General features: G+C 40.8%; 1 protein-coding gene across 1 annotated transcript in view; it reads right to left on the bottom strand.

Moving 5' to 3' along the window:
- DNAH8 (dynein axonemal heavy chain 8) overlaps nucleotides 1-13,842 on the bottom strand; it is a 340,250-nt gene that overhangs the window by 77,776 nt on the left and 248,632 nt on the right. Inside the window, exons 70-74 of the mRNA XM_025197818.1 lie at nucleotides 12,191-12,403; nucleotides 8,243-8,380; nucleotides 7,541-7,668; nucleotides 6,557-6,728; nucleotides 2,545-2,700 (exon numbers count right to left, since the gene is read on the bottom strand). Coding sequence (XP_025053603.1) covers nucleotides 2,545-2,700; nucleotides 6,557-6,728; nucleotides 7,541-7,668; nucleotides 8,243-8,380; nucleotides 12,191-12,403 — 807 coding nt within the window. The remainder of the gene's footprint in view (nucleotides 1-2,544; nucleotides 2,701-6,556; nucleotides 6,729-7,540; nucleotides 7,669-8,242; nucleotides 8,381-12,190; nucleotides 12,404-13,842) is intronic.

The raw sequence follows: 13,842 nt of genomic DNA, 5'->3' as shown, positions 1-13,842 counted from the left end.
CTGAACCGCAAGGGCTGAAATTTGAATTCAGTCTCAGAGAAATATCAGTAGTTCACTGAAAAATCGTGAGCCATGGTCAGAAATCATAACGTTGGATAAAAATTGTGATTAAAAACAAATATTTTTTTAAAATTGCCCTCTGGGTTTTGAGCCTGTAGGTCATATTACCAAGTATGGGATGAAGTAGGCTATCACCTATGTGAACAAGTTAATCTCTAATGGTGCTTCTACATGTGACAAAAATGGGCTGTTTTCATAGTTTAACTGCATCATGCTGTACATGGGGGGTGGGGATTTATGATTCAAATGAGTTCATTACATTGCAAACTAAACCACATCTACATGTAGTTTAGTTTGCAAAGTAGCTATTTGTAATGTTGCAGCCTTTGACAGCTTGTCGCCTCCCCCCGTCCCTGCTACAGGAGAGGGGGCTAAAGGCAGAAGTGGTAAGGGACCTGATTTTTTTTTTTCGTGGAGCCTGCCCACCTCTCCCATTGCCAAGGAGGCAAGTTGCTAGCAGGCCCTGAGCTCCAGGGAGCCCCACACCCTCCCTCCACAGCAGCAGTGTCCTCTGGGCAGCATGTGCCCACTAGCAGCTCACCCAGGCAGCCCTGGGCAATGCTGCTGCCACAGAGGGAAAAACCAGGGCTTCCAGCAGCTCACCTCCCGGCCACAGGAGATGTGGGCAGGCTCTGTAGGGAAAAAAAGGATCAAGCCCCTCATCGTAACAGTGATGGAAACCCCTAAATTGAAACAGTGGCTTTTTAGTCATTGCAATTAAAAACCCACTGTTTCAATTTAGGGGACTAAACCCCTGTTACATGTACAAGTGGCCTAAAGTGCCACCATGCTGCCATGCTTTCTGTCTTACTTCAAACTAACATGACTAACAAGCTCTCTCTGTCTTTCCATAGCAATGAGGCCTAGAAACCTACTGTTCTATTAAATGAAGACTGAAATTCTTAGTTATTTTACTTTGAGAGCTGAATCTAGTGGAGCAAATATTTGCTTGAAATATATACTAGAAAAACAGCAAATAATAGAAGCCTCATGATGTAACTGTGAAATTTAACACTGACATTAAAACCGGCAAAAATATAGGCTCTCCTGTCTGAGCTACTTTAGCTAATCTGGCTTGTTACTGTTGTGCATTAGGTTATAATGTCACTGCAATGAAAATTTCTTATGTTCTTTTGCATAAACGGACTTTTTAACTTGATGATTTAGTCTGTAAATCTAGTATTTTAATAGCAATAATTTTGAGGATGGAAACAGACCTCACCTTTCATCACCTTTATACTGCCACAAAAAAAATTTACAGTGGCACAAAGGCCAACAAACAGACATCAATCTTCTTGTCATACCACAAATACCCAAAATGTGTGGTTATGACAAAGTTGGTATCAATTCGTGCTGATATTTAGCAGTGCATGTGCATTTACTTTCTGGTATGAGACACTGGGCAGCTTGGATGGCAATCCAGGGGCTTGAGGGGCCCGATCCCACACACCTTGGGCATTCCCAAATAGGACTGGGATCCTCAAGCAATGGGGGCTTTCCCTGCTTACAGAGATGTGCCTCCAAGAATTTTCAGGGTGTGTCTCTGTAAGCAGGGAAAATCAGGGCTTCCCCACATTCTGAGATACATCCCTGGGATCTCTGGGACACATCTCCGTAAGTGGAAAATGTCAGGGTTTCCTTGCTTACTGAGATGCGCCCTGAATATGCCAGAGGCACATCTTTGGAAACAGAGAAACATGGACTTTCCCCACTTACAGAGATGTGCCCTGGAGATTAGTGGGGGCATGTCTCTAAGCAGAGAAAGCTGAACAAGTGCTCCCAAGGCTTGAGGGGCTCAATCCTGCCTGGGAATTCTCAAGGTGTGCAAGACCAGGCCCTTCAGGCACTGGGAGAATGTCCCATTTTCTCATGGCATCAACAGAAGGGACATCAGGTGATGTGTTTTTCACCCAGACATATCCTGGCACAGCTGATCTACTTAATTTGGCAATGCCTATTTCTAACCAGAGTTAGACAGACCCAAGTCCTTGCATCTAGACCTCAGTTTACTCCAACAATGACAGATCTATTTATGAATTCCTTCTCTTGCTCCAATTCTACTTACATATCAGTTTTAAATATCTCATCTACCCTTCCAAAGGACTGCATAATTCTGCCTTTGGTCCTATCAATGGATGCACCTCCCCTCCATATGAACTAGTATCTTTGATCCTGAACAAAATGCAATCTTCCTCACTTCAAATATAGCTCAGGTACCGGCAGCAGGAGCTGTGACATGCGAGAGGAGGGGAAGGGTTTGCAACCCAGTCTGAACTGTATGCTGCTGCAACTATACTATCAGTACTTGAACTAGCTAGTTTCAAGTTTGGAAGACCCCTGCTGTATCTAGTTTCAAGTTAGATTTGGTATTATCTACATAAGCTGCAGTCTCTGCTGTGACTGCAATGTACACATGCTCTAAGGAATAAGGGAAGGCAGAGTGAGATACAATCAAGCATATTTCCTTAAATCTTTATTACTCACCTGCAATTCATTACCCTGTTCTTTCTTTTTAATCCATGTTTTCCCTTGAGTTTGTGGATCTATCAAAAGTGGGTACCTAGTTGCTTTAGTAACAATGATACCATTCTGAATTGAGAGTTCATCTCCTGGCAGACCTTGCAGGTTCCACTCACTGATCTGGTAAACAGAAAGAGCATTATTATGGCTTGAACTAAACCTCACTGGGCATATGTACATGTGAAATTAAGGCAGAGCAATAAACTTTGGTACAGTTCATGCTGGAATCAACTGTTCCAGGGCACAGTGCCTACATGTGCACCCAGAACCACAGCACTTTGAGCTAGGTAGGAGCAGTCCCAGTCTGGCAGGGGGTCTGAGGGGTCAGTCCTGGACTCTGGGTGGTGGTGTTGGGTGGCAGAGTTGCTGGCTGGGGCATGAAGGTGCTAAAGTGTAGGGCTAGGGTGCAGGCAGCTCCCACACTTTAGCACTTTCATGCCCCAGCCAAACCCTGTCACCATCTACACGCGTGTTTCAGCACATGTAATTACCCCACCATAGGACAGTAATGTCCCCAGCAGTACCATCCTACAATGGAGTTAATAAATTTACTGCATCCTAATACCAGTGCATGTATAGACTGTGACTCTTTCCTATAGAGCTAATTAGTCAACTTGCAGGGAAGTGCATATGTGGATGCACCCACTGAAACTGATGAAGAGAGGTAAAAGAGTGTAACCAAAGCCCTTCATTTTATGGTATGGATAGGTACAAAAAGCAAAGGTACAAGCATTCAAGCAGTTTGTGGCAAAAGAAACCTAATGACTCTACCACAAACACCTAGCTTTACGTAGCAACTTTTCTGTCTTCTATTGCCACATGTAACACTTGTTCGGTGACACATGGCTGGATAGGGGTCCTGCTGTATTCCACAATTCTCCACTCTCTCTCCCCTGCCCTCCATTGGGGATGGAGGGAGGGAAAGTGGCTAGTTCCCTAATAACCTGCCCAGTGGTGAGCTGTCAGGGAACCCTATGGGGACTCTGCTGTTCCAAGGTCTCAGGTCTCTCCAGGATGGTTCAAGCAGCAGCGCCACTGCCCTTAACACCTTGCATGTTCCTAGATCTCCCTGGGACCATGTAAGGGGTGGGGGGGCATAACTCCACAGTTTGAACCATCCTGAAGAGAGACCTGGAACAGTTCAAGCAGCAGTGCCACTGCTCCCCAACCCTTCAACATCCTGGGGATACTTGGTGGACTGTGCAAGTGGTGTGGCGAATGCCTGGGATGGGGGGGGGGGGGGGGGGGGGGGGGGCAGTAGTAGGGCAGAAGAGCAGTTCTGATCACCCCTGCCACCCTTACAGGTTATTCACACACAAGGTTATTGCTGGCAGCTGCTGCCTTTCAGCAGCTGCCAGCTGATCACTGACAGCCTGTTCATTCCCCAGCAAGGGAGAGGGCAGGCTGTTAACGATCAGGTTCCCCTGTCAGCAGGGGCCAACCAAAGAGTTGCTCCCTATTACCCCTTAGCTGGAGAACATGTGACTGTAGCTCTCCAACCAGGGAGCTGGAACACCAGTATGGCTCCATTCTCACTATGCTTTTGTGGCACTGGAAATATTTTGTGCTCAAACAGCACAACTGTCTATATCTCTAGACAACTATGAAAAACAAGAGAGGTCTCAAAACAAAACACAGCCTGTAATACTATGTAAAACAAAGACATATTGGAAATTCCTCAAGAGTTTGAGCTAAATGGAAGGAGGGACTTTTCTGCCTACTTCTTTTGAGGATGTTTGTGTATGTAAAGGAGAAGCAAAAATGTAGAAAAGTAGAGAGAAGAGGCTGGAAAGAAGTATTAGATACAGCTTGAACAAGCACCAGGAGTCTAGCTCTGAGTTAAAGCTTTCTGGTCCAAGCACTATGATGATCATCTTTAGTTCTTTAATATATCTCATGAAATCTATCTATACTTTGCTCAGCAATGTGATATCTAATAGGAACCAGTAAGAGCTTTGATATTTTGCTGTGCTATATTGCTAAGTAATTAGAGAAAAACGCGTATCAGTGATTATTCTTTAGAATCATAGAAAATTAGAGTTGAGGGGGACCTCAGGAGGTCATCTAGTCCAACCTCCTGCTCAAAGCAGGACCATCCAACTACATTACTCCAGCCAAGGCTTTGTCTAGCCATGGACTTTCTTTTACAAACCTCTAAAGATGGAGATTCCACAACCTCTCTGGGTAACCTGTTCTGGTCCTTTACTAACCTCCTTGTGAAAAACTTCTTCCTAATATCAAACCTACACTTCCCTTGCTGCAATTTGAGATGATTGCTCCTTGTTCTGTCATTTGCCACCACTGAGAACAGTCCAGCTCCATTCTCTCTGAACCACTTTTCAGGTAGTTGAAGTCTGCTATTACATCCCCTGCTCAGTGGGCACATCTATACATGACACTATGGTGACATAGCAACATGCTATAGTAACATAGATTCCTCAGGCAAAACCTGCAGGTACGTCACCATAGCAATGTGCTCCCCCATGGTAGCACATCGTTATGGCGACATAGTGCCTAAAAATAACCGTGCGCGGTGAGCACAGCTCAGTACCAGCTGTTACTGCCCTGTCTTTTAGTACTTCCAAAAGGAAGTACTCAATGATAGCACAGTAACAACAGCATGACAGCAGCATGTGTAGATGCACCCAGATTTCTCTTTTCCACATTAAATAAGCCCAGTTCCCTCAGCCTCTTATGTTAAGTCATATGCCCCAGCCCTCTGAACATTTTCATTACCCACTGCTGAACTCTCCAATTTGTTTGCATCCTTTCTTTAATGGGGGGGCCCAAAACTGAACACAGTACTCGAGATGTGGCCTGTCCTGTGCTGAAAAGGGAAATAATCACTTCCCTTGATCTGCTGGCAACACTCCTCCAACTATAGCCCAGTATGCTGTTAGTTTTCTTGGCAACAAGGGCACACTGTTGGCTCATATTCAGCTTATTGTCCAGTGTAACCCCCAGGTCTTTTTCTGCAGAGCTACTACCCAGCCAGTCGGCCCCAACCTGTACCAGTGCATGGAATTGTTCCATCCTAAGTGCAGGACTTTGAACTTGTCCTTATTGAACTTCATGAGATTTCTTTTGGACCAATTCTCCAATGTATCTAGGTCTCTCTGAATCCTAGCCCTACGCTCCAATGTACTCCTCCCAGCTTGGTGTCATCCACACATTAGCTGGGGTGCATTCCATCCCATCTTCCAGGTCACTGATGAAAATATTGGACAAAACTGGTCCCAGAACTGACCCCTGGGGCACTCCACTTGATACTGGCTGCCAACTAGATAGAGCCATTGATTACTATTCTTTCAGCCCAGTGATTCAGCCAGATTTCTATTCACCTTACAGTCCATTCATCTAACCCATACTCCCTCAGCTTACTGGTCAGAATGCTGTGGGAGACTGTCCTAAGTAAATGTTGTTCCAACCTTAAAAATTATTTATAGCAATAGTGGAGATAAAAAATATGAAGAACAGAATTAAGCTTTGTTCATTTGCATGTACATTTTCAAAATGATTTTTCTGGTTATGGTTATTTTTATTTAAAAAGTTGGTGCTCAAACTCAGAAAACTTAAACAAAATGCTGAATGGTCCTTAAAGTGTATAACCCCATAAATCCAGATATCAAAAATCTGGAATTATCAAAAATCCAGCACTTCCCCCTGCTGCTCCCCCTGGCCTCCCAGACGTGGAGGGGGATGCTTGCATGCAGTGGCTGCTGCCACCGTGTACCACCCTGTGCTGGCACTCTGCGTGCGGCTGACACTACCATCCCCACCCCCTTGACCTGCTCCACGACAGACCGCTGCACCTGTTTCAAAAATCTGGCATTTTCAAATTTCCAGCAGGTGCTCGGTCCCAAGCACATCGGATTTATGAGGTTATACTGTATTCTGTTCTTATTAAGTATTAATATCATAATGAAAATGTACATTAAAATTAACTGCATACCAAAACAACAAGATGCTAACTTACCGTTGGTGGATCTACCAGCATTGAAATTAGATTCAAGTTTTCAGTAAAAGGGATTTTCCGGATTCTCATCTCTGCTTCCCATAAATCTTTAAGCAAAAGGTTCCGAAAACTTTGATTAAAAGGCCCACAATAGGAAAGGAATCCTGTGCAGAGCAAAACATCTCCCACAAGTCTAGAAAAAGAACAAAACCACAATTAAAACGTACAACTTCCCTGGAGTTGAACAACCACATTTTAAAACATATAAAAAAGGCAACTTGGTTTTTGGTTGTAGCTGTGTTGGTCTAAGGACATAGGCAGGCAAGGTTCTTTGGGTAGATGTGATAATCTTTTATTAGACCAACTGAGTACTTGGAAAAAAGTTCTTAGCAAGCTTTCAGGCACAGTCACCCTTCTTCAGGCACAGAGTCTCTCTGCTGGTCTGAGACTCCAAGGAACGAGAGAAGCTAAAAGTGTGGCAGGATGTCAGTGAAAATGTAAATAGGTAGAAATTAGAAAAACAAAAGGTAAAGCAGGTAAGGGAGGGGAAAGAAAGAAGAGAGAAAATAGCCAAAGGGAGACAACAGCAATAGAATACAAGGTAGAAAAGAGACTGTCTGTGAAAAAGGAAATAGTTGGAGATCAGGAAAGCAGGAACCAGAGAAGCAAAAAGTGTAACAGGATGTCAGTGAAAATATAAATAGGTAGAAATTAGAAAAGCAAAAGGTAAAATAGGGAAGGGAGGGTTGGAAGAAAGCAGGGGGAAAAAAGGCCAAAGGGAAACACCACAGTGATAATAATACAAGCTAAAAAGACACTCTCAGTGAAAAAGGAAATAGTAGGAAATCAGGAAGATAAAAGGCAGAAAAACAGGGGAGAGGAGGGGAGAAAAGGTACGGGAAAAGAAGAATGTAAGAGGTCAGGTCAGGCAGATACCTGCCTGACCTGACCTCTTACATTCTTCTTTTGTTTTTTCTAATTTGTATATTTTGACAGATACAATACCTGTTAATCTGAGCTCTGAACTCTTTACTTTGCTGAGTCCATCTAACTTTCTCTCCACTCAGACCATCTATAAGCGCAGAAGCTGCTTGCATCTTTCTCCTGCACATTTCCGCATCATTCAACAGGTCCTAAAATTGCAAAGTCATTCTAGCTTATTAAACACTCAAGTTCTAAAATTCAAAAGCCTATATTTACAAAATCTATAACAATATTTTTGAGAATACCCAACTGATTGATTCTTGTGTGTAAATGAAAAAAAAGAGAACTGAGGGAGTAGAGACCTGCCTTGGAAGCCCCCACAGATGATTCAAGGCAATGGGCTCTGGATGGATGTACAGCTTTATCAGTGCCTGGTCCCCATGTTTCAAGCCAGGGTCTTTTATTAAAATAAAAAAAATCCTTTAGGTGAGTTTAAAAACTTTAGAACTAAACCCAGATGAGTAAAATGGTACTGTATTAAAAATGCACATAGTCCCTGAGACAAGAAAGGGGTTAAAAGAGACTGCATTTGCCATTCTAACATTGGCCTAATGCCTGAGAATTCTAATGCTTGTCAAGCAAACATAATTTTTCCAGCATATTTTATGTTTATATTGTCTTTTAACTTATTCTGATCTGACTGAATCAGTAAGAACAAATTAGATAACTCTAAAATTTCTGCATGCAAACAATGTTTATATTAATGCAATATTTTTATCTCACCATTTTCTCCTTCATTGCTGCATCAAACTTTGCCTGCACTTTATCCAGCTCAGCTTGTTTCTCATCTAGTGCCTCCTGAGCCTGAGCTAACTCTGCATTAGCTACTTCCAAACGCCCTTCTTGTTTTGCCAAGTTAGCCTTAGAATGAAGAATAATTAGACAATGAGTGAGCATTTATAATCTATTTTAAATCTACTATTTCAAGCCTGTTTCACTACTAATCAATATGGGTTTAGGATACGCAACTCTTGTTATCAAATAATCACTGACAGTGTACATTATCTTTATTAAATAAAGAGTATGAATACATATCTTTAAATTATTTCCTTTATCAATTTCATTTAAATCCATTCATTTAAATCTGCAGTCAATAATTATGTAATGATTTACCTTTCTGTTCCCTACTATCCATTTATTTATGCTTTAAAAAGTATTCCAATCTATGAAGATATCAGATAACTTTGTGAACAAGACAGAACTATATAGAAAAGAACCAAGCAGTGGATTGTAAATAATTGATCTGTGACCTTGATTATCTTGGAAATGAGAACCATGACTCAGCTTTATTGTTTAGATCTCTAACTTATTTATTTAATTTGTGTGCTCCACAGTGGTGAATATTTTTGAGCTCAGGAGACCTGCAAGTGATCAGTACCGACATACCTTCTCAGCCAGTTAGAAACACAGACCGAGACCAAATAGCCACACAGTTACTGCCAAGTATATATTTATATTAATTATATTAAATTAAATTAATATATTTATATTAATTTAAAGAATAGACTTTTGATCAGTGTTTTGGATCATTATCCTGCAATACTGTTGCTCTTGTATTATGATACTTCTTTCAATTACAGCAAGTTTGCTGGCTGAAGCTCTGAAATCACTGTGCAGATTTTCCCCTACATTTCACTTTACTAAACTTTTGAGAATGAAGTTCTATTAAAATCTCATAAATCTGCAGGCTTCATGAAGGTCCTTGTCAGGTTCTTTCATAGAAACATCAAAAATAATGGTTACTCATCCTACAGTAACTGTGGGCCAATTTGAGCTGGTGCAGTAGAGTAACACAAATTATCAGAAGTCTAGAAAAGAAGAAAACAGTTTTTATTGTAGGACTGCATCCTTTGTTTCAGTTGAAGCCGGCTCTTGAAGGAGTTAAAGTTATGTTAAAGTGCATATCCATAGTGACCTCAGTGTTCCCTTTAATTCCTAAGAGAGTGCAGTGCTGTACCTCTCTAGTTGCTGACAAACTCTATTTGACACCCTCTATAATCGCCTGTCTTTGGAGTATTGGATACTTGCTCCCAATAAATGAAGGCTCACTATTCAGAGCAGGAGTGAAGAAACTGTTACTTACCTTTAACCTATATAATCCATAAATATGTATCACTTATGGGACATGTGTGTACATAGAACATTCAAGTCAGAGATGTCTGGTCAGCAGTATGTGTTTAGTGGTGCATGCATCCTGCACGCATACTTCTTAGAGGCAGTAACACTAGCCAGAGGAGTGAGAAAACTGCAAACCCAAATGGCACGCTCCTCCTACTACATTTTCCACATACACACAAAAAGACTTTCACCTAATATGCTACAGTGAGAGTAAATGAACATATGGATGTTAGGTAAGTGTGTGTGAAAGACTAAACCTGAGCCATACATTTCATATCTATAATTTCTAATACACATCAATCTTCTGTAACAGTATTTGAGAAATGCTTAAATTAGTCTGGTGGTCAACACAGAGATGAGATGGTAAGTTCATAATAACCAGGCGGGCAGTTAAATTTTCTGCCTCAGGTATGAAGAGCAGTAGGTGATAAGAAGTCTTTGCAAAGAAAGGATTGTCTCATTGAAAACTTTAATCATTTCTTTAAAGAATCCATTTATCTACTATTGGTACACCTATGGTGAGCCTGTGGTTTTTAATACTTTTAATACTTTTGCCTGGGAGTTGGTGTGTGTGCTTCTAGAACTCAATAGGTGTTGTTCTTAAAACTCTGAGGGCAAGGAAATTTCATATGTCTTCTCATTAAAACGATTATAGTTCACAAAGGGAAGATCATCCATGGGAATGCAAGAGGAGTGGTGCCAGGAAGATTTATGTTGTTACTGATTTAGATTCTGTCTCTGCTGTAATGAGGGCATTTTGCAGCGATGTTCTTATGCTTATCTGTGGTTTCGGTAGATAGATTTCTCCCTGGGTCTTTATGGTAATTTATCAATTAACTAAGACATCAGATCCAAATTGATAAAACTGTATTTGTCAATTCCAGTTCAGTAGTTCGAGGTCCGTGTTCACAGACTGGAGGTGGAATATACCTGCCTCAGAAGTCTGTGAAGTGTGGGGTATTCTTTTAAAGGACAGACTGTAGCCTGCAGTTACAACAGCCTGGCTGACACTAATTAGGTTTGGCTTCCATTTGCTGTGCTCAGATCTTATGAGGTCCAACTTTTTTTGCTCCTTGTTTTAAAGTGTAGATTTCTGATGTCCCAGGCAAGATCATTTATGGGTTGCTGACACCACCAAATAATCTGGTACTGGGTCAGTAATTTACTGATAACCATTTTTTGACAACAGTAGAAAGCCACAAAGTGTACTGAGTGGTTAAATGATAAAGTCTGACTAGTATTGACAGGAAGTGAGAAGGAACTGACAGGTGGATTGGGGAAGCCCTATCCTTCTGTATTCTCAGCTGGAAATATGAAAACATTCAGGCTGTGTCTACTGCCTCAGAGCGTACCACTGACTAAAATCTCCAACTTGAGTACAGACAGTGCAAGCATAGCAAGAGTGAAACATTGAGGAATAATCAATCAAAGAACATTTTAGTTTAGTAGATCCCATTCAGATCCTGCAATATTTTAAATAAAGATGACTAAGGAAAAACATGCATCTAATTTTGTCTGGAGATAAAACAATTTTCTTAGGCTTGGGGCAATATTTCTCTATTTTGTTTGGATATTACTATAGAGAAGGCTACTGTCATGTATTCAAATGGAAGATCTATTTTCAGGTGTCTATCCCTAGTCTTATACCCAAATTGGACTAAAGCATCCAACTTTATTTTAATTAACCAAAGAGAAGCTCAACCCTAAAGACTTTGAAGCTGAAGGTTCCTTGATACTCTATACTGTTGGGGAGGTTTCTATGCAGCAGACTGACTGGAAACCTGGATTGGATTCAAGATAGTTAATTCTATTGACCTAGAAGTCAGAACAAACGTAATGCTATGCTGAACTCTATTATACAAAATGGGTAAAATTAACATAGTAAATTGATGCTTCAACCTCGAAGCCATTTGTCAGGAGACAATGCTACTGAAGCAGCACATGAGTTCAGAAATTCAACAGCCACCAGAAGGCTTCCTTAGGCTCTGCCAAAATGTGATGGAAATCAAATGTCTTCTTTTCTCTTTTTCAGTGCTTTGGAGGTGGAATAAAATCAAGTAGCTCAGGCAAGGAAAAGCAAACTCATCTACACAAATATGATCCCAATAAAAAGGATTTTGAAGTTTTATTTCCTAGTGCACTCACCCCCAACTGAAAAATATGCCAGACAGACTCTAATAAGGGAGTATCACAGCATCCTAAGCACAAAGTGTACTGCCTATAAGATATTTTTGTTTGCATAAAATGCACCTTTTAAATCCTAATTTCTTACTATTTTCAGTCATTATGATTTGAAGATAACACTGAGAAATAAAGGCTTTAACAATAAAATTGAATAAGCATTAGTAAACTAAGGTAAACTGCATTAAAAACAAGAGAAAGCCTTCTATTTTTTGAAAGGGACAGGAAGAAAGGAGAAAGTTTCTTGTCAAACACCAGCAGTTCCAAGATCAGTTTTATAGACAACATTTTCCAGTACATTTTTGCTAAAACCAAAACAGTATAGCTATTAACTACTTTATTAACATATTAAAAACAAGAAGTTGCTTTTACCTTAAGAGGTAACACTTCTCTGTTAATGCTATAAAATATTGCCATGGCTTGTGTCCAAGATAAGAGTCCTGCCACATTACCACAGACCTTTTTACCATGCTCCAAAGTATAGTCTTCCATGTTGAAATAAGGCTGTAATAATTCTACAGTCTCCTCATTGATACTGTCCTTAGGAAATTGCTGGAGAGACTGCAGAAATGGACCACTCATAAGCTATAAAAAGAGAAAAAATAAAACTTTAGAACATGTGTTCTTATTCTTTATTAAATATCTCAGTCTTCTACATTTAAGTATTTGTTATGGAAAGATGCTAAAATATTTTTCTACAAGTAGCAAACTGGTACAGCTAATAGCAAGAGAGCAAATTTTACTGTTCTAATTACTCCTAAATGTTTATATAATTTTCCCAAGAGTTTTAAGAGTCTTTTTGCAGTCCCATTTCTGGGATGTTGTCCTCATTGTTCGGTTCACAGAATGCTCTCTAAGAAGGTCTGTGTGGGGAGGAGCTCTCTCATGGTGCTGAACAACTGTCATCCATGTCCATTTAAGTGCAATGATCCAAACAGCTTCAGCTCCTCCTTAATTACAGAATCTGGTCTGTGTAGAAAACTCAAAGGTAGAGGAGAAAAGTATGCTGGGAATACGAGCGCAAAGATTCAGCTCTTCAAGTAATGAAGATTGCGCACCTATGACTGGAGTTATTCAAGAAACATCTATATATTCATAATCATGGTATCCACAGGTGGTAGATTTGATTGGTGGAAACATTTCCTAAAATTGCACATCGGAGCTGCCCTTCCTCTTACTGTTCTTGAATACTTCGAGAGAGAAGTTAAAAACTAGATGGAGTACTAGTGGTTAAGCAGTGTTATGAGGAAAAGAAGAAGGCAGCTCAGGAAGGGTAGGGAGTTTGAATGTATAAAATCCATTTTGCAGAAATTCAGTTACAGGTGTGAATTTTCATTTCTTCCTCAAGTGGTTTCTGAACACACTCTCAATATAGGTTGACAAACTACTCTTCATATTGTGGACCAGGAAGTCCTAGTTCAGCAACAAGGGTAATACTATAAGAAAATGAGCTTTTGATCCAAAGCTAGAGTTAGTCAGTAGCAGGGACCCTGTTTTTTCCTCTGTTTAAAAATCCCAAATTCTCTAATAAACACCCCCAAATCCACATTTTCCACAATTAAAATGAAACACCTATATATATATATATATATATATAGGTATCATTTGAACACAATATTTTATTGATATATTTACAATTTTAAAGCAATTTGGAAGCCTACCAGTGCCTCAATCATTATAATGAAATACATTCTAAATACGTATGTATTTTGGCATTTGATTTGGGGGGGGTTTCATGGGAAATCAGAATTCCCTCTGTCCCCTTCACTCACCAGGATGTGCGTCAATTTGTGGCTGTCCTCCCCTTTGCTTTGTGGTGCTGAGCAGCCCTGACATGCTGGTGCCCTGCCCCTATCAATGCTCCTGCCCCACACTCCCAAACCACAGCCCCCCACAGCCTGCTGGCACCCCTCACTGCTGACTCACAGCCCCCTGGCCCTGCTAGAGCCTCTCACTCCAGAGCCACAGACCCCCAGCCCTGATAGTGCCCCTCACCCCCAACCCACTGCCCAGTGTGTAAGGAA

The sequence above is a fragment of the Alligator sinensis genome, unplaced genomic scaffold (genome assembly GCF_000455745.1).
Source record: "Alligator sinensis unplaced genomic scaffold, ASM45574v1 scaffold198_1, whole genome shotgun sequence".
In the NCBI taxonomy this organism is placed as follows: Eukaryota; Metazoa; Chordata; order Crocodylia; family Alligatoridae; genus Alligator; species Alligator sinensis.
This window is presented reverse-complemented; position numbering and strand designations above follow the sequence as displayed.